This window comes from Cavia porcellus, unplaced genomic scaffold, assembly GCF_034190915.1.
Source record: "Cavia porcellus strain 051 isolate PalLab524CR breed Dunkin Hartley unplaced genomic scaffold, mCavPor4.1 scaffold_19, whole genome shotgun sequence".
Classification (NCBI taxonomy): domain Eukaryota; kingdom Metazoa; phylum Chordata; class Mammalia; order Rodentia; family Caviidae; genus Cavia; species Cavia porcellus.
The window spans coordinates 44,437,375-44,458,318 of NW_026947502.1; the positions used below are offsets into that span (position 1 = coordinate 44,437,375).

Below are 20,944 nucleotides of genomic sequence, written 5' to 3' on the forward strand. Positions count from 1 at the left end.
TGCCGCTGAGCTAAATCCCCAGTCCCTCCATTCTCAGTCTTTAATCAACTACAAATTCTACAACTATGACTTCATGAAATTTATTTCAAAGCAACTGATTGTCATCTGCATTTGGGGAACTGGTCCCTGCCAAACTTGGGGTCTCTCCCATCGCAGTAACATCCTCTGATAGTGAGATGCATCAGGTTCTACAAATTCTTTCCCAATTTTTTCAAAATGTTTTACATACTCAGGCTTTCCACTTATTAGTAGCTATAAGATAATTATAAACTCCACCCAAAAATCTAAGTTATTTTGTTGGGGTGATGGTGGTGGTGATGATGGTACTGGAAAATAGAACCTAGTGCACTCTACCACAAAACTATATCCCCAGCCTTTTTAAAGTTCTGTTTTGGGGCCAGGGATTTAGCTAAGTGACACAAGCACCTGCCTGGCAAACATGAGGCTGTGAGTTCGAACCCCCGGACCAAAATAAATAAATAACAAAGTTTTGTTTTGAGACAAGGTCTTGCTAAATTACCCACGTTTAGCTCAACTTATAAGCTTCCAGCCTGGAACTTCCTGGGTTGTTGGAATTACAGATTTGTACATCACACTCAAAAAGATAGGTTTTAGGGGGCTGGGGATTTAGCTCAGCGGCATAAGCACCTGCCTTGCAAGCAGGCAGTCGTGAGTTCGATCCCTGGTACCAATAAAAAAGAAAAAGACAAAAAAAAAAAAAAAAAAAAAAAAGATAGGTTTTAAAATGTCAATAAAACTTATCAGCACTGGGGACGCTGCCCAGTGGTAGAAAACCTGCCTAACATGGACAAGGGCCTGGATTTGATGTCTAGTACCACCAAAGTAAAAAACACCACAACTGTGTACTGATATGTACACAGCTGGTTAGGGTATTTCTTTATCCCCTCAGTTGGCTTTAAGCACTGCAAATGGGTCTAGCAGAGGTGCCAGTGTGTAGTCTTTGAAGCAATGTGACAGGTCAGTGAGGCCACACCTATAACTCCCAAGTAGTATGTGTGAGCTAGGTCAAGAAATCCCATGCTGTCAACCGACACTGAGCTTCAAGAAAGAGGCAATGACATCTTAGGGCATGGAGATTACACATCAAAACTGAAGCGCTGACCCCCCAAGCACTACATACTGCCCCATCTGTAATATGCAGATTACTCTCTGCGTATCTCTCTCCCCCTCTCTCTGCATATTTCAGAGGTGATTTCAGGCCTCCTACCTGGTCCAGCTCACAGCACTCAAGTACTTCCTGTCCTTCTCTGTTACTCCTCCCTGAGCCGCTCACCTCTTCACAAATTAATAAGACCCAGGACAGCCCTGGGTCAAGGCCTTTGTTTCAGTTCGTCATCACTCCAACTAGACTTAGGACCCTCTTGGTTCCCCACCATTTTAGATATGTATTTATGTCTTTATTTCACCATGGATTGCACTGGAAGTGGTAGATTGGAATGAACTCACTAGACTTTCAATAACATTCCCCTGGGATTACAAATACAAACATCATTGGACTTCGACAAGGTCCAGGGAGGGCTTCCTTTACATAACTTCATAAGAACAAACTACAGCCTCCGAAGAGCTAGGAATAATTTTCCTGGTAAGTGTTTCTTCTCTAAAAACCAAATCAAAATAAACTCCTTCCTATTATTCTCATTTCCAACAGCGTGGCACCATCTGTCTTTCTCTGCCATATCATATTCCTACGTTACCATTACTGGATCTGGGTTTTTAAAGACCTCTGGCTGCCCACCCTGCCACTGGCCCCCATGGTTGGTTTCAGGTGATTCCTCAGCTCACCAAGAGAGGCAGTCCTTGAAGGAGTTGTAGTAGGGGAACCTGGAGACGACACACACTGCAAAGGGCACAAAACAGCCAGCAGCGCCCACCGTACTTGGCCAGGATGGTTCCCAGTGTGCTGTGCCATTGTAGAAACAGCAATCATCCTAGGGAAAAAGCAACAGGGACACTGTCACCCACACCAGCAGTCCTGGCATCCAAGAGTCACACATCAGTACAGAGACAACACAGGGCTGAAAAGGCACCGCAACACATGCCAGTAAGCACCACCTCCCAGCTGCCACCGACAGGGCCCATGTCGGCATCTGCCTCTGCAGGGCACTGAGGTCACAGAGATGCACCAGAGATGCCCATGGCCTGAGGACGAAAAGGGACAGAGTGGGACACATAGCAGTCACAAAGCAAGACAACATCTGCATGTACCTGGGATTTACCCCATGGCATACAGGACAGAGTGCAACTGATTGTATCTTTTGCCTCTGGATACTTAGATAAAGTCATAATGGAGCATGATTCCTTCCTCAGTCATTGAGGACAAGAGGGGCCCCTACCAGCCCTTCAAAGGCAGCTGATTCCCAGTCCATGGCCTTACCTAGACAGCACCTCAACAAGATGAGTGAAATGTGCTCCAAAATTCTAAATCCTCTGAGGAAGGAGAATTGCGAGTTCAAACCTAACCTGAGCAACTTAGTTGCCCTTAATGAGATCATGTGTCAAAACAAAAACTAAAATAGCAGGGGATGCACCAAAGCCCTGGGTTTAATCCTCAGTAATATATATCCCCATGCACTTTGCCCAGCAAGTAAAAGATGGGAACACACGCCCATCAATGGATAAATAGATAAATAAAATGTGTTCCAGCCACAAGAAAGGAATAAGGAAGCTAGGTGCACAGTCATAATTCCAGCTAATTTAGGAGGCTGAGGCAGACGGATTTTGAGTTTGAGGCCACCCTGGGCAACTGTGCAAGACCCGGCCTCAATGTAAAATTTAAAATGGGCTTGGTGCTCAGTGGTAGAGCAGCCCCAGGTTCAATCCCCAGTACAAGGAAGGTAGCTAAAAAGGGAGGGAGTGAGAGGGGGCCCGGGTATAGAACACTATAATGTGAGTGAGCCTGGAAACCATCATGCTAAGTGAAAGTATCCCCGACACAGGAGGCACCATAGTGTATATTCCAGTTACACAAAATCTGCACAGTAGAAAAATCAGAAAAAGTGTGTCAGTGATTGTGGTGCAAGAGAAAGGGGCAGGAAGGGCTTAATGAGTATGAGCTTGGGTGATGAAAATCTTTTGGAACTAGACACTTGTGTTGGTTGCACAGCACATTGCTATGCTTCACACACTGTGAAATGGTTTAAAAGGTCAATCTTGCACCTGCCTGGCAAGATGAGGTCGTGAGTTTGATTTCCAGTACAAAAGAAAAAGGAATGGATATAAAAAGGTGAATCGACCTGGGGATTTAGCTCAGCAGCATAAGCATCTGCCTTGAAAGCGCATGGTCGTGAGTTTGATTCCCGGTACAAAAAAAAGGTGAATCTTATATGTATTTCACAATTGTTTTTAAAAATCAACACCCAATCAGAGAGGGCCACCTACATGCAGGGGTCGATAGTACTGGGCCACCACGCCATAGGTCCTGTTCCCACACACATCAGTCAGCACCAGGAAATGAACATGGTCCTCCTTTGGTTCTGAGGCCACATCCATGCCTCCTGTAGACAGAGTGAAAGGAAGGGACAATCTCAATTGACAATCTTCACGGCGTACAGGACATGTGATGCCCAAGATGTGTCTCCTCTGTAGCCTCTTCTGCTCACCTCTCTCCTTGGGGCCCCACCCCAGCAGCAGCTTCTTTACAACTCCTAAAGTCTGGGGAGCTGGTGAATGATACGATGGGGTCAACACCAAGGTTCAGAGCTGAGACACACCTTCAGGGCCTTCCTGGTAGTGTAGTGATGTTTCTGGACACAGAACCCTGTCCCACACCTGTCCCAGGTTATAACCCTGTGACCAGGCTCTTAATGGGGACCACAGATGGGACCTGAGTATCCTGCATCACCCATCTTAATTCTTTTTAAGACCAGCAAAAACACAAAGCTCAGAAACACAAGCTCACCATTAACTGGAACTGTTAATTTGTGTATCAAATGCACACTTAGCCTCTTTTTCCAGTATACAGAGACAGTGATAGGGAGAGAAGGGGCTCAGAGACATTCTAGAGGCCAAACCAACTTCCTGTGACATCAAAGCAGCAATGCTTCAAAAGCCCCTGCAGCACACCCCATTTCCTGGCAGTCACACAGCCTCTTCCTGGACTCAGCCTTCCAAGCCCTGGGACTGCACTAAATGCTTTCAACTTCACCTGATAGAACTCAGGTCCCGTGCTCCAACAACAGATGGCAGGGGACCCAGCTCCACCCCCCACCCTGCTATCCTCCGCATGCACACCTGTGGACACGACTGCTTGTGTGGCAACAAGGCATACTGCACTCAGGTTGGCCGCAGCACATACTATACCTGGAAAGCACAGCTGGGGTAGAGCATGGAGGTCCACACCACCTGGAACGCTGATATCCTCAGAATCAGGCCCTTTGGAGTCCCCTGGGGAACCCTTCCAGGCCTCTATCTTGGGTTTCTCTCTCTTCTTCCTGAAGGAGCGCCTCCTGCCTTTCCCTAGGGTCGCACAGTTCCCACCAGCTCCCTGGCTGTCCTCTTTAGTGATAAAAGGAGGCACAAAAACAGACAGAACCTCTGGGTCCAGGGAGGAGAGGCTTCTGACTCCCCTCCTCTGGACAACCTGGAAAAGGAACAATAAGAGTCATGCATGGTTCCCTCCTTCCCTGCACAGCACCCTCTGCCTCCCCTCTGCCACAGGCTCCAGGGGCTCTGAGATGTCCTGTAAAGGTACAGAGGGAGTGTCCTTCCCACCTGAGACTCACATCAGTAAATCACCAAAGTTTCTCTTAAGAATTCCCAATTTCAAACATTCACAAAGCCCTCTGAGCCCAGGGCTTCCACATGGAACACGGGCAGCAACAATGTGCCCTCTTGACACAAGCACTGCAGCCCTGAGCCGCATCCTGAGGAGGAGACTGGAGCTCCAACCCTAGCTCTGTCTCCACCAGCCAGCTAGCACAGTCCTGTGCCTTCAAGCATCACTCTCACAGGTACAGGCAGGGGATGGGGGCAAGTACGTAGGTCAGACAGGACCACACATGCCCACTCTGCCCAGGGAGGTCAGAAGCAGGTGCATCCTCACACTCTGCATAAGCATGTTCACTGGCACTGCTCTGCATGTCCCTGGGCCTTCCTTCAAACGACTTCCTGTCCCTGCCAAGCTGGGTGATGGACAGAGGAGTGGGGAAGACCTGATGGATAGGAGAGGAGAGACACTGACCAAATGGTTGCTTGGGATGGGTAAAAGGGGAACACTTAACCTGAATTCTTTTAAATGTTAATTTGGTACCAGGTTGGTTTTGTTGTTGTTGTTGTTGTTTAGTTTGATTTTGTTTTTAGCTATTTATCTTTCCATTCTTTTCCCAAATAATATAAAGAGCAATGGTTAATCCTTTAATCTCTAGTCTGTCCAGGACAAAGCTAACAACAGTTCCTGCCCCAGAGCTGGACTGAGTGTGTACTGCTGCCAAGCTGGTTTCAGATCTTTTAAAGAACTCCTGGTGTAATGAAGTTGTGAGACAGAAGTGGCGCAGGGGCTCAGCTGGCTAAAAATAGAAGAATCTTAGCCGGGGTTTTCTGAATCTACAGGACACAGGAAAGAAGAGGCAGCAGGTGAGGGGTGGGAGGTTGAGCAATTGAGAGTCTTTGTGCCCAGAAAGGGAATCTGGAAGGACTGTACTCTACCTGGTGCAGACCTCAGAGATCACAAAGGGAACAGCCACCTGTCAACATCTCCCAAGAATCTGGAACTCAAAGGGGACCTCTCACAGGGACGGAATTTTACGAGGACAGCATCTTCAGTCAGTAAGGACACTCTAAAGTCAGTGCAGTTATGTATATGCTGCACTTTTCAAATTCTGTCAATAATCTTATATTTGGGGAAAATATACCAGAACTGAAGACCAAACATAGGAGTTTTATATTAGTGCATCTTTTGAAAACTTTTTAGGTCCTACACATGAAAGGAATCCATGTCTCCAGTCACATGAAACCACCTCTAAAACTTTTGACCAAAAAGCAAGAGTTTTGACATAATTAACTGAATATACGCTTGTATGTTTCTTCTACCATGGAGAGTTATAGCCATAAAGCCTTGGACACATCCCCACCATGCAAAACTATCCGTTGATAAAAGTCAAGCTGTGGGAGCGAGTGAGTTGACACCAAGAAACACAGGGGACAGCTAACCAGCCCCTTTCCTGGGGCCTCCATGATCCTGGCTTTCTTCTGCCCTTTCTTCTCAGGTTCCTGGCTACCCCTACCGAGCCACTTCCATCCTGCCTTCTAGACTGGAGTCTTAGGGGCTGGGCCCCAGCACCCAACCTCCTGGACTATCTCATATTCTCAGGGTTCCAGCCACAACTCCAACTGTCCTGCTCCCCACTCAGACCTCTCCACTCCCTCACTATACCCAAATGCCCCCAGTAATCCCCCTGCATGTCAGGGGTTCCTTACAGGTACAACAGTTAAACTCATGCTAGTTTCCAAAAAAAGTTGATCTCTCACCTATATTCTCTGCAGTGAAAATGGCACAGTTTGGGTCTTTGGAGCTGGGACTCTGGGCTGTGGTCCTACTTTTCATTTGCAAACCCCCACCTTGGGATCACTGGTCTGGAAAGATCTCTCAAATCAGTTCACTGCTGTGTCATGGAATAGGGCTTGCAAACCCAGCACCTACACAGCCATAGCTAAGAGTAGGTACAGATTAATCAGAATCAAATCCTTCAAAGGTCTTATTCAGCCCAGGGCTCCCTATCAGCATCTGTATCCATGCTCCCCAAGAGAGGTGCCCTGCTAAATGATCAGATCAGGCACTTTGTAGGATCAACCAGCCCTGCAAACCCTTCTCTGATCTTCCACTACACTGAAAAACATGTCTCTCCATTACCATTACTGCTAATTTCCTGTGTATATATCACACATGTGCATAGGGCACATGATGGTATGCTCCCAAGAAGCAGGTCAGCAGCCCCTAAGCCAGGGTCCCCCAAAGCCATATACAACTACCCAACTCTGGGGTCATAGGACACCCTGCTTCTCCATGCCCTTTGCTCAGCCTGACACCTCCAATCTTCTGTTGGCTCTATCTCCTCACCAGCAAACCCCCTGCCCTCACACCTACTGGAGAGGACCTTGTCCACCCTGAGCCAGATGGTGAGTTTTTCCTGGCCCTTACCACCTAGATCATCACCTCCTACAGTTCCTCGTCCAAGGACTCCACCTCCCCAATACATCAGAATTCCTCTGTCCCCCACAGTGCAACTATATCACCTTGTAGCTTGCAGAGGTGGGGTGAGGTGAAGATTGTACTGTATTTCTGTCCCCACATTTAGCTTTTAGGTGAAGTCCCTCCATTTATACCCCTAGTGCTTGGTGATCTCAGAACTGGATTGATCACAGTGGTTATCACACTAAAGTCAACACACTCTTGTCATTCATTCCCTCTAATTATCTTTAATTAAAAAGATGTCCTCAAAATCTAACCAACATTTGTCCATCAGTTGGACAACAAATGTCCAACGTTTGTCCATTACACATGTGTTTCTTCTTCAAATGGAAATCTCTGTTTTGGATAAATCTCTCCTGATTAGATAAGCAGTAAAGTCTCATTTTCACAAATAACAACAATGTAGAAACAATAAAGGAAACACGAGGACAGGAAGACCCAGGATTCCATGATTCCAAGGTAACACCCTTTGTCCAGCTCAGGATACTTCCTTTCATTTTTTATGCATATGTAAACTAACAACATTTTTTCGTGTTGCAGTCATCCAATTTACACTGTTGTCTTGGTCATTTAACTGCAGTGAGGCTGACTTCCCTGTTCACAGCTGTCACACTATGTGGCAGGTCAGTAATACATTTGTCCCTCTTCTTCTGAGAGGTATCTGGTATGTTCTCAGGTCTTACTGAGATGGCTGAACCCATCATTTCCTTGTTAGAATAAATTTCTGGACATAGATGCCTCCCTCGGGAGTATTCATGGATTATTCTGTGACACATATCCTGGCTGTGAAGACAGGTTCATGTCTACAGACTGCCAACTCCAAGACTGTCACCTCTGCCAGCCTGAGTCAGAATCTGACAGTTATTTCCTGCTCTTCTGTCCCAAACACTGACTTATTAAACCCCTACACAACAGTCACTGTTGTGTTTTTTTAAAAGCTAATTAAAAAGTAAAAATCACAGCACCTAACTCATTATCAGGTTTACTTATAAACTAGATCACACAGTGCCAGCACTCTTAACTGTAAGATTGGTTGTTATTAATGAAATAAAACTAAAAGTAATTTTTTCTATACTCTGGAACTGTGCTCACCAACACAGCTGTGCCATATGACCATTGAAATTTAAATTAATTAAAACTAAATGAGAGCTGGGAGTGTGGCTCAGAAGCAGGGAACTTGCCTAGCATGCGTGTGGCTGAGTTCAGCCTCTAATCCTGAAAAGCAAAAGCAAAAAGCAAACTGAAACATAAAATCCAGTTTCCTCAGCAGCACCAGTCAGTCTCACTGAGAGTGCTCAGCCATCTTATGTAGCCAGGGGACACATATGTATTGGACAAGGTGGACAGAGTGCCACCATCCCACAAATGCTACTGGACAATATTGTCCTAGGAACTGAAAGACAGGGTGCCCCTACTAAAACCATAAAAATGTACCTCCACATACAGCAATTATGCTGGTGACCTACGCTGCAGAAGGTGCTATGAGCACTTTCTGCCATTCTGTGATGGACCTATGATGGGTTCCCTCGCACCACAGCAATGAATAACGGGGACCACACTGCAGCCTAGGGTGGAGGGAAACTATCACTGTAACACAGAATGGGCAACGACCCATTCTGAAGTTCTTTTTCACCATTCCCAGTAAAACAAATACTATCGCCCATTATTTACAAGACAAAACAAAACCTTAGAGCACTATGCTACCTTAATGTCAGGATGGTATTTCTCACAACTCTAGTCTTGTTTTCACATGCCACCAAAAAAGAAATGGAAGAAGCATAGAGAAATGGTAATTTTAAAAAGTAAAATTAAGAAGTATTTTTTTAAACTATGGGCATTCAAAAGAGAAATACTATAAAAATAAAGCTAAATACATAAAATTATACATTTGATTAATTGTAACATTTATGTTAATTTGAAATTTCAATCCATCTCCTAATCTTTTGCTTGTCACATTGGAATTTGAACCCAGGGCCTCATAGATGCTAAGCAAGCACACTACCATTGAGCTATACCACCAGCCCTTTATTTTATTTATTTATTTTTATTATTTTTTTTATTTTGTAACAGGGTTTCAGCAGGCTGTCCAGGCCAGCCTTGAATTTGCAATTCTCCTGCCTCTGCTTCCTGAGTAGCTGGATTACAAGCATGTGCTATCATGCCCAGCTCTAACTCTCCTTTATTTCCTAACCCGTAACTATTTTCCTCTCTACAAATCCCTAGCAGAATCAGAGTATAAAACAAAGAGGATTAATGTTAAACAGAGAGTAGCAAACCATCTCCTCTCACTTGAGCTGGGGAGCACTGCAGCTCAGGAAAGTACCTCTACAAATATTCCAGTTGATTCATCCTGCACTCAAAATATGTCTCACATCAAGCAACCAAGAGACATGCTGCTGTGGCCCAGGAAGCAAAAATGCTGAGCTGCCTAGAAGGCCACAAGTTATTTCCTGATATTTTCAGGTTATTTCCTGTTCTAAGAAAAACAGGGCAACCTCTCATTGGGCAGAGAGACAACTAAATCAACTGATGCAAGCTGGAGTAGATACGCTGACATCAGGGTGGGGGGACTGAGAAGTAAGACAGGTGGGACGCCCATAAATCGTTTCTATGTAGAAGAATGCTTTTTTGCAGAATTCAAAATAGTTTTGTACTAAACTCCAGCAATAGAAACTACAGACACATTAGCAGACATTCACTCTGCTACTTTTAGTAATATTTAAAATTTGTTGGTGACACTCATGCAGCCTCTGCTGTCCGTTTTCCCTGAATAGCCAGCCAGCAATTCCTCATATGCCTTTCCAGTGTCATCAACTGGAAGGAGATGAAAGTACTTCCCCCAGGCACCTGGGCAGACTAGTGAAAACTCCTGGAAAAACGATACAAACAACAATGTCACAGATAATACTAGAGAAACAGAAAAAAGGGACTATAAGACAAACTCAGAAAAAGGCCAAGTTTCAGAAACAGAAAGAAAAAACACAGGAAATAAACAAGGTGGAGGTTTTCTAAAACTGATTTTTTCCCAAAGAAGGGATATAAATTTCCCCACGGAGGGAAGGCAGAAAAAAACAGCTAGGCTTCATCGCACAACTAAAAGTAGAATATTTAAACCTGGTAATTAAAACTTGAGATCACATTATCCTGTGCCTAGCAGAAAACTCAATACTTGGGAGACAATAAATCTTTGTGTCACGAAGGAAATCATTTAATCTGCTAACCTGCAACTATTTGGTTCACTAGACCTCGACCTCCAAGGGGTCCCACCTAGTCAGCACCTTTCTCGAGGTGGGGACAGCCCGGGGACCCAGGACTCCAGGGAGGCAAAACGCCACATAGAAACGCTCCAGCTCACATGAGCAAGCAGCATCGCTGTCACCGCTAGATACAGATCCAGCCAATCTGAGTCCAGAGGGTCCTCAAGGGGAACGGAAGGTGCTCCCCTCTCGGCGTCTTTGGCGAACAGCTGCTGGTCTCAGCTCCAGTCTGGCTGATGGTACCTGCTCTGACGACGGGCGCGCCGACACCCTTCCATCAAGGGCGCGGGGCCCCTCCCAGGGCGTCGAAAGCTTCGTGGACACAGGCTGAGATGCGCAGCACAGGGACCCGCAGAAGGCCTGGGAGGCCCGGGACAGACACGCCAGCGGCCAGTGGCAGTGGGGGTGCCATAGCCGTCCGAAGCCCGCGCCAGGCCAGCTGAGAACCTCCTGATTGGGGCGCTTATTGAGGATGCGCCTGGCCTGACTGTGATCTCCGGTGGTCACCTTTCGCTCTGCCTCAGTTCCCCCGCTGGCTTCTTACCTGCTCAAGACTGCGACGGCTGTCCCGAGAGGCGCCCAGTAGCGCGCACAACTCCACCAGTCCTGAGGGCAGCGATAGGTGCCGCGGCGCCGTCTCCGCCATGGCTGCCCCGCAGACGGCTGAGCGCAGGGCGCTCGGAACCCCGGGGCCACCCAGTGTGGCCCCTGCGCTTCAGCCGAGCGGAAACTTAGCCCTGAGCAGCCGAGCTGCAGCCGCGTCTGCCGTGAGCGCAGCCCGCGGGGCGGGGCCTGGGGGCGGAGTCTTGGGGGAGGAGCACTATCGAGGCGGGGCCTGAGGGGGCGGGGCGGAGACCTGGGGGCGAAACTGGCCGGCGCGCTCCGGCCCTGCAGGGACCGTGGTGGAGGGGAACTGCAAGAGGGCTTTGAAGGGCGGAGCCTGCGGGGAGGGGCGTGGCGGGCCCTGAAGTTGTCCTCTTCGTCACTTCCGAACCCGCATAGTCGGCCGGCACCTACGCGGCTTTGTGCACTGTTTTTCCTTTCTGCTCTGTCCCTCCGTGCAACCACTCCCACACTCCGGAGAAAGACTCCCGTTTCCCAGCAGCGTTCTGCCACCCCGAGGCTCTGATCTGCTCTGCTCTGGCAGTCCCGGTGCCACTCTGAGGAGCATGGAGAGACCAAGGCCGGGCACACCTCCGGTCAGCGCATCCAAGAAGCCCTTCTGTGCTAGGACAGCAGAGTTGGCAGGTGTGGACGTCTGAAAGAACCGGTGGGGGAGGAAGGGTGGTTAACTGCCCAGGTGTTATTAATCACCTAAGGCTGGCCATGGCCAACAAGAGACTGAGTAATATTCAGCAGGAAGTGGGGTGGGATGGCCACCGTGGAAGGGAGCCCAGGGAACTGAGGCTGAGGGTAATCAGGCCGGGCCGGACGCTTCCCTGGTTAGCTGCAGACCTGGCCTGACCATGGGTGAACCGCGAGGAAGGAGGCGGTTAGCGTGCCCCGTCCAGCTGGTACCTGATGACTGGCTGCAGAACTGAAAGGATCTGAGCCCCAAGCCTCCCAACTGGCCTCGCCCCCTCAGAATCCTACCCTAGGCATTTGTTTAAAAAAAAAAAAAAAAAAAAAAGGAGTAGGGGAGAGGAATTCGTCCAAGAAATTTTCCTAGTTCTGGTAATCTAAGGTTCTATTTTTTTAAAAAAAGAAAAACCCTAAAATTCTTAGTGGCAAATATCTGTCATCAGTCTTAACAGGGATTGGAACAATACAAGCCAGTCAAAGTCAAAGTGAGTTGGCTGCGCTGTAAGGGAATTCCTTTCCCTAGGCAAGAGCCTGGACCACAACTTGACTCATCAACGATCTGTTTTAGGGTAATTTCTTTCAAGGTGGCTCGCCAGTCAAAAATATTCCAGGTTCTTCTTACCTCAAAGAATTGGACAAGACAAAACAATAATGGTGTCAAAATGTTTATTTGAAAAGTTTCCCTGGGATCTTGTACTTTCACAAGTCCCTCTCATTTCCCGCAGCCAGTTTTGCCATGCCCTATCTCCTATATACCTGCATGAGTCTGCTGGCTCCCCTTTGTCCTAAGACTACCTGGTCTCAGTGGCTCTCATGTAGTGTATGAGCTATGACAAGTCATTAAAGTCACTGACTTCAAAAGAAGGGCAGACTTTTGCTCATGCTTGCCTGAATCTTTCACAGTGCTTTTATTTTTGTTGTCCTTGACAGAGGGCAGGCCTGAGTTCTTACCTGGGAATCCAGAGTCCAAGACAGAGGTTCACAGGAACCATTGGAACATGAGCCACTGTATGCCTTCAGGGCCTGGACTGGAGTTGGCCTCCTCCATGTTAGTTGTATAACCAGTGGAGAGCTCCACAGCCCAGAAGCTGGGGCTTCCTATTTGCTGAAACACTTCAGGGCAACTGGTGATCAGGATTCTTTCTGGAAGCCCTTGCAACAGGGCTCAAGAAAGAGCAGATTTCTGTTGCCTTTCTCTTTCCTCTGAAAGGTAGAAAGGCTTAAGGAGGGGCTCCTGGTTCTGTGCTTTACAGTAGCCCCCATGGGCTATGCTGCAGGTATTGCCTAAGTCTCCAAGAAAGCTTTGCCTGTCCTTGAAAAGCCACCAATGGGGGTAGAGATGGCACCAATTTGTAATCAAAATCAGAGGTGGAAAAGTCAGATAGAGGTGAGACAGTGAAAACATGTATATGTGTATGTATATAAAAATAGTTAAGATGATTGTACTACTGATTTCTCTGAGGTCATTGAAGAGAAGGATTTGTGCCAGTATTGTCTGGACAATTGAATGCAGATGTCTTGTGCTCTGGGTGAATAATTTGGAGATGACAATGAGCAATGTTTGTACCATTGTTGCCCCTCTGATTGATGTGTTTTTAAATTTTATTATAGTTTTTTCTTTTAATTTTTATCCTTGAAATAAAATGGATTTAGAAAAATAAAATGCAGTAAAAATTAAAGAAAAAAAGCCAGGTAGAGGCAGATGATGCAGATCAATGGACCCAGAGAGTAAAGGAGAGCCCCCAGAGCCTAGCCAGCAGGAACACCTTTCAGGTAAGCAGGTTGCCCCATACTGTCAAAAACCCTGTGGGCTCAATACCCTGCCAGTGGCATACTCTCCCCTCTTGCACAGTTCCATGAAGGGGTTTCCTACGCTCTCTAACACCCATGGTTACTGTGAAAATCAAACAAGGGCATGGATATAAACATAGCTTTGTAAACCAGAAAGTACTGATAAAACAATAGAGGACAGTCATACTGTGAAGTTGTAAGTGACAAGATTGTTCACGTTAAGATGATTTTATAGCATGTGAATTTCATCTGACTTTTTTAAATGAAGTTTGTGAGGACTCTGTAGTACATTAGCACTCCTTGGGACATTTTAGTGGAGCTTCAGGTGTCAAATAAAATTGTTTTTAAAAAAATAAAGACTAAGGAGGATGCTTCATGGCATCTGCTAGTGATTTCTTGGATGTGATCCCAAAAGCACAAGTGACAAAAGAAGAAATAGTTAAATTAGCAATCAAAATGAAAAATAGTGGTGCACCAAAGAACACTATAAAGAAAGTGCCAGGTGCATTGGTGCACACCTGTCACCCCAGCACCCAGGAAGCTAAAGCAGGAGAATCATAAGTTCTGACCCAGCCTGGGCAACTTAGTGACTTAGCAAGACCCTGTCTCAAAATGTAAAAAATTAAAAACTGTTGGGTATGTAGCTCAGTGTGAAGGCCCTAGATTCAGTCCCTAGTACCTTGAAAGAAAGAAAGACCAAAGGCTACTCACAGCATGGGGAAAAAATACTTGTGAATCAAATACATGATAATGGATTACTGTTCAGAACATATAAGGAACTTCTTAAAATCAAGATTGAAATCTCAAAAAGTGAATTAAGAACCTGAATAGATATTTCTCTAAAGAAGATATACGAATGGCCAACAAGCACAGGAAAAGATACTTAACAAAAGAGACTTAGCAAATACAATTCACAATGAGGTCATTTGGTCAACTATTTTAAAAACGATCACTGAAAATAAATATTGGCAAGGAGAGATTAGAACCTTTGTACATTGTTTGGCTTACTTTCTTGCTGCAGGGACAAAATACATAACATCCACAGGTTAAAAGGTTTTGTTTTGCTCACACTCTGTAGAGTATAATCTGATTACAAGGCTGGGAAACAGCAGAGGAGAAACAGCTCTCGGCATGACGGGTAGAAAGCAAGGAACCTTTCCCTTTTTATTCCATCCAGGCTTCAAGCCTATTGGTTGGTGCTGCCCACACCTAGGGTGGGTCTTCCCTCTTCAGGAAACGCATCATATACAACCCAGAACATACTAAACCAATCAGTGGAATCATCTAGTATTACACACCCATGATCCAGCCACCTTTCAAAGTCCCGCCTATGAGGGGAGACAACCAGATATAAACCATATTTTTGGATGAGAATGTAAAATGATGCAGCCACTTTTTGTGAGCAGATAAGTAGATGTTCCTTTACTTCCAATGATTATTGTGACTCTGCTGCCACCCTGTTTCATGGAGCTCCCCAGCTGGCTTAAAACACAATTTTCTCAGGTTTTTCTTCTGCTGCTTCTTCAAAGCCATGTGTGATATGGCATGGCCTGTTGTGATATATGTATATAGAAAGACAGGCAACTTTAACCAATTTATTGAGGACTAAGGATGGGGAGGTGTGGGAAGAAAATTGTCTTTACTTTTCTAGGTTAAAAAAAAAAAAAAACAGCAGGCCGGGGATATAGCTCAGCAGCACAAACACCTGCCTCGCAAGCGTGGGTTCAACCCCCAGTACCAAAAAAAAAAGAGGAGACAAATAAATGAATGGGACCCTCAGTAGTCTGCTCCAAAACATTACTTTGCCTTCTGAAGAAGAGTAGAAACAGGCTATGTGTGAACCTCAAGGAATTAGCAGCAGATGGACACACAGCATCCTAGAGCTCATCCCAGCCAGTAGTTCCCTTTTACCCAGCTGCCTGTACAAACCTCAGGTTCTGGATTTGGAGCTAGAAAGGCTGGCTCTTCCTCATGAAGAGTGGCCCCCAATCTCTTTGAGTCTTAGTTTCCTTATCTATAAAAATAGAGGAGTGTCCATTTTGCAGGGCTGGTGGAAAAATTAAAATTCCACTGATGTGGAAAAACTCCACACATACAACAGGATATGCCAGCATGATCATTGTAACTGTCTGCACAGAAAAGTCAGTAAAAAGCTTTGGGGCATGTGTGTAGTCAGGCCCCAAATGATTGCGCCAACCATCCCCATCCCTGCCCCACTCCACAGCAACTTTCCTGACATGCACCCTTTCCAGCCCAAGACACACATCCCTGGTTGGCCTGACACCCTCTGACTAGTCTTTCCACACTACAGTACCTCAAGACCCTGACCCAGGATTATGACTGTTTTGTTCTCCAGTTGCCCAGTGCCAATTCTGATCCAGTATTTCCTCAACATTTGAGCTTGTATAAGTTCATCTCTCTAGGCTTTGGTCTCTCACTGTATGATGGGGATAATAACATTAGTACCCAACTTCAAAGTCCTGGGAGTGCCCTGTCACTTGGACCATGGTTGGTGGCAAGCGAGCATGCAGTGGGCATAACCTTCTACTACAGTCACTCATAGGAAATGTTCAGAAGGGCCTAACCTCTAAATCGATGGCAGGTGGGGATCAGGCCATGTTGGCACAGCCTCCCAGACAGAGTACATGGCACTAGCCACCTACACACAGCCAGCACCTAACCAGGTGCACTTGGCAGCCCTTGGATGCCCTTTGCTGTGGGATAACTGGTTTTATTGCCTGAGTTACTTAAAGAATAATCACATATCTGCAAAGTAGGGATCTGAACAATGCAATGTGACCAGAGAAGAATGTTCACTGCATTAATGATGAGACACAAACCTTCCAAATCCCAGCTTCTCATTCTACCTGTGAGACTCAGGAAGTCAGCTGACCTTGGTTTCCTCATTTCTGTTTGGACATTTCTTGAGCCTCTATGATGCTATGATAATAGATGGAATCAATACTAAGTTAAAATAGGGGAGAAGGTGTGTATGCAAGGAGGGCAGGAGGCAGAGACTGTTGTGAATATGGAGAAGTGGGATCCCAACCCTTGGGAGATCCAGGCAAGAGGAAAAACCCAGAACCAACCATGAAGATGGAAGACGCATTTTCCAGAGGAAGGAAGGGATAGAAGGCAAGGTAGGCAAGGCTGTGGGAACAGTATGGTGTGTGCACAGCATGCAAGGGTGAGGAGTGATAGAGCATGGTGCAGCTAAGAAGCGTCTGCCTCATCCCTGCGACTCTGCTCCCACCCGGGAACAGGGGCCAGCATGGCAGGGGCTCCGTACACACTACAGGGAGGGATGAAGATAGCTTCAGAGCGGCAGGGCCTAAGAAGGCTTGGGCACTGTGCTCAGGAGGCTGACATCTGGTCTGGGGATGGCAGCAGGCCCAGAGAACCTTGACAAGGAGAGAAGTCAGTGCACAGAGCCATAGGCCAAGGTGGCGGCAACTGTGACCACTACAGCATTACATTGGCCTCAGCCTGGTGAAGTGCAAAGAGGGAGACTGGAGTAGGAAATGGACCCAACGTCTGGCAAGCTGGGGTCGGAGTGGGGAGACGTAGCCCTAAGTTTCTCCTCCAGGACCCTGGAGACTCAGCTCCCAGACCACCACCCCACAGCCAGCCACACTGCACTCCCCTGGCTTGTTGGTCTGTCCCCACATGTCTGTGAGGGTTCCTCATGGCTGAAATGCTTCTGCTTGTCCTCTCAGCAGGTCCTCACTCATGAGTGAAAGCCAGGAGCACCAGGCCCTGGAACTAGGGCAGACGAGGGACGAGAGTCGCTAGGGATAGATTTGAGACAAGTTAGCCTTGGCGGGACTGTGGACATAAACTCAGGGTCATCCTGCAGACTGCACTTGTACACCTGTGTGCATCTCTGTGTGCTTATGCATGTGTGTTTAACAGCTTGTGTGCTTCAGTGCTAAGGGCCAGGTGACTGTTCTCTCTGGTAGGAGAGAGAGGGAGGGCTGTGAGGAGCTGCAGCTCTGTTACAGAGGAGAAAGTTTTGTGAGCTCTGGGCCACACATCCAGAAAAACGATGGTGTGATGGTGACCCTGAGTTGGCACAGATGTCCTAACACCCCCACTGCAAGAGAGACCACTTTATCCAGTGCCCCAGCCTACCCCCTCCTGCCTTTTCTAGCTATTTTCCCGTTTGTTAGAAGTTTTCGCTTTAAAAGATATAATAATAATAATATCTAAGAGAAGCCATGTGTTGGAAAACGCTCACCTGGGGATAGTGCAAGCTCTGAGTTCAGTGTCCCTTAGGGCTTACAGAGGACAACAATAGCTCTGCACTGACTGCTGCAACAAACCCCTAGGGCCAGATCCTGCCCCAAGCCGCTGGGAGCCATCAGATGGGTCAGGCCCAGCAGCTGGGGTTCTGGCGATCCCCAGGGGACCTGAGTGGCAGCTGAGCCTCACTGCGGTTGGGCCATTGGGCCGATACTGTGTATTGTTGTGTGCAAAGTGGAAGGAGAGATACTCACTCCAGAAAGAGGAAGCCGTGGCTCTGCTCCACAGAATTGCCTGGGGACATCCTGTGTGCCAGGCTGTCCTGCCTAGTAGTTCCAGTGCACAATGGGACTGAACTAAGGGGGCAGTTAGAATCCGCACTGTTGGTGCCCTGGAAACACCTGGGGGCTGGGTGACTGGCCCATCTGTGGATGCCAACTCCCCGCATAGGCACATGTGAACAGGTGCATATGACTCTGATGAATGGGAGAAGGGAGGTGTCCTACTGTCCCCCGACCCTACATATTCCACACAAGCACTGTTGGCTGGATGCAGCGACCTCATCCTGAGTAAAAATAGTCAGAGGATATCATGGTACCACTTAACAAAGTCTAAGAGTGAACAGAGCACATTTAAGTAAGAAATGTCCAAAGAAGAACTGGGTGCTGTGTACCAAGTTCAGGCTGTCAGAACCCCCAGGGATGTGAATGGGAGGAGTCTTGGTAGCACTGAGTCCTATCAACTGCTGGGGGAGGAAGTGTTCACATTACAATGTTAGATGAGCTTTTTTAAATATGTACTATCAGAAATAAATCAATCCAGTGGCTGTGTCTATTTCTGGAACACTATTGTGTTTAAAACAATGCAACCTCCCCAACCTGGGAAATATCCCACACCCTGGCCCCCCAGGAAAATAGACTAGGCCTAGGGAAAAATCAGCCAAGGAAGAGTGACCAGAGAGATGAAAAGGGAAACCTGGCCACTGCCTCTTGGATTGTCACAGCCAGTGGCTCAAAGTGGTCAGAGGCTCAGGAAGACTCTGACACAGAGCTGTCTTCCTGACTGAGGGAAGTCTGTTCCCGCCCCAGGAAGGTCACCCTGAAAGAAAATCCAAGGAAGTTGCATTGCTTTTGGCAGCAGAAGCTGTACCCAGCTGAGACTGTGTGTGCACTGGGGTCAGAGTTTGCATGGCCGGGTGGCCACACTCGTTCTTAGCCTCATCTGTGTGAAGAAAGACAGGAAGCTGTGGTCTGCCCGGGCTGTGTGCGTGGTCAGGAAGGAAAGGGACAGATGTGAGAACTTTCAGCTCATCTTGACTGGTGATCAAGACCAATAAAAATAAGCAACTGACAGTAAATTTGGGCAGGAGGGGATGCAGGTGCCGGCCCTGCCAGCCCAGAACCAATGGGGATACTCATGTGCCCCAAGGTTGTTCAAGGCAATTCTCTGCACCTGCTACTCTCCCTGGACTGCCCAGGCCCCTCGTCCATGGTAACTCTGACTGCCTTTCATCTGCAGGATGCCTCCTCCAGGATGTCCTTTCGCCTGCCACTCTACTTCCTGCACCCCAGCTCATGTTGACTTTGACCATGACCCCACTGGCAGGCAGGTCCTTGTCCTTGGACTTCCAGCCTCCTTTTTCTTGTTCCAGGACCCCAGCCCAGCTCCTCTCTTGTGCGCATTTCTCATGAAGAGCCCAGTGGAAAAGCCTCTGCCATTGGAGACAGACAGACCTGACCACAAGGTCCACCCCACACCAGCTGCAAGACAGGAGAAATAGCCACACAAACTGGGAGGGACTACTGTGAAGGAAAGGGTGCTGGACAAGCATTCCACCTAGGCCCACTGCTGGGTGATGGCCAGTGAATGCCTGGTGCTCTGCTCCACCTAGCCTGAGCCCTGGAGAGCCCAGCTGTTGTTCTCACCGCTCTCTGGGCTGATGATAGTAACAAGACTGCTGCTTGTTCCTTTGATTGATGTTCTGTGCTGTATATATACACATGTATTCTCTTTCTCTATGTCTCTCTGTCTGTCTCTGTCTCTGTATCTGTCTCTCTCTGACTGGGGACTGGACACAGGGCATTCACACTGAGCTACACCCTCAACCCTTTTTTTTAAAGAGACAAGATCCTAATAAGTTGCTAAATTACCCAAGTGATTCTCCTGCCTCAGCCTCCTAGGGTGCCGGAATTCTAGGCCATCACACCGGGCCCACATGCATTCTCTTATGAATTCTCTCAGTAGTCCTTTGGGAATGTATCACTGCATTTCACAGATGTGGCCCCTAAAATTCAGCAGCTCAGCCACGTAGCCAATATAGTTAAAAGCATGGAAGCAGGGGCTGGGGATTTAGCTTAACAGCATAAGCATCTGCCTTGCAAGCAGGTGGTCGTGAGTTCAATCCCCGGTACCAATAAAAAAAAATGTAAAAAAAAAAAAAAAGCATGGAAACAGAAATGTGCACCCCAAAAAGTTTGACACCAAAGCCCAGGCTATAACCCCTAAGGCACTACTTTGCTAAGTGTGGCCCCAGTCCTCTCACTGGACCTCCATAGGGGCCCTGCCCTCATCCTCATCCTCCCTATAGGAACTCCTACAGTTTTCTTTGTGGACAACAATACCTCCAACAGTAGGTTCTTTCTTATTGTTACAGGGTATTGTAAGGCCATCTGGCCAAATTCAGACACCTCTGCACCTCCTCCAGCCCCAGAGAAAGTTCAAAGTGGCTTCCTCCCATTCATTCTTGTAGCATGCTACAAACACTCTGGTGTGTCCTGTGCACCCACACAAGATATACACTAGCAATGATACTCTGGTAGGCTGTGGTCTGTCTATCTCCCCATTCCCTGGGCTGTGGATCTAGCTGGGTTATGAATGCAGCACCCAGCAAGGAAGAACAGAGACAAGAGGGTTCCAGAAGGCAGAAGGGCTCCTACAAGGATGTTCTGCAAGGGCTGCCCCATCAGACTGGAACAGACAAAACACATTCCCAAGCCAGAAGCGTGTGTGTGTGTGTGTGTGTGTGTGTGTGTGTGTGTGTGTGTGTTAGGAAAGCCTTTGCCCTGACAGGATACACTCTTTCCCAATGGCCCAGGAGGGTGGTCTCCCTGCCCTCCCCCCAAAGGAGAACTTGGCCTTGCCTGTG

The 20,944-nt window shown here is 47.4% G+C and overlaps 1 protein-coding gene and 1 long non-coding RNA gene across 4 annotated transcripts in view; one reads left to right on the forward strand and one right to left on the reverse strand.

The window, feature by feature from the left end:
* The window catches only part of Dennd3 (DENN domain containing 3), a 66,216-nt gene extending 54,972 nt beyond the window's left edge, over nt 1–11,244 (reverse strand). Inside the window, exons 1-4 of one of the 3 annotated variants that reach the window (XM_013156128.3) lie at nt 11,009–11,244; nt 4,321–4,600; nt 3,400–3,515; nt 1,804–1,949 (exon numbers count right to left, since the gene is read on the reverse strand). In XM_013156128.3, the coding sequence (XP_013011582.1) occupies nt 1,804–1,949; nt 3,400–3,515; nt 4,321–4,600; nt 11,009–11,110 (644 nt within the window). In that variant the 5' untranslated portion in view covers nt 11,111–11,244. Of the gene's footprint in view, nt 1–1,803; nt 1,950–3,399; nt 3,516–4,320; nt 4,601–10,562 lie in introns of all 3 variants that reach the window. The other 2 variants (XM_013156127.3, XM_063230983.1) reach the window with 2 other exon arrangements.
* A 61-nt stretch (nt 11,245–11,305) lies between these two features.
* LOC106028377 (uncharacterized) lies at nt 11,306–19,772 on the forward strand. The gene is made up of 2 exons (XR_001201996.3): nt 11,306–11,712; nt 19,451–19,772. It is a non-coding gene; the product is annotated as an uncharacterized LOC106028377 (long non-coding RNA).
* Nucleotides 19,773–20,944: the final 1,172 nt, after the last annotated feature.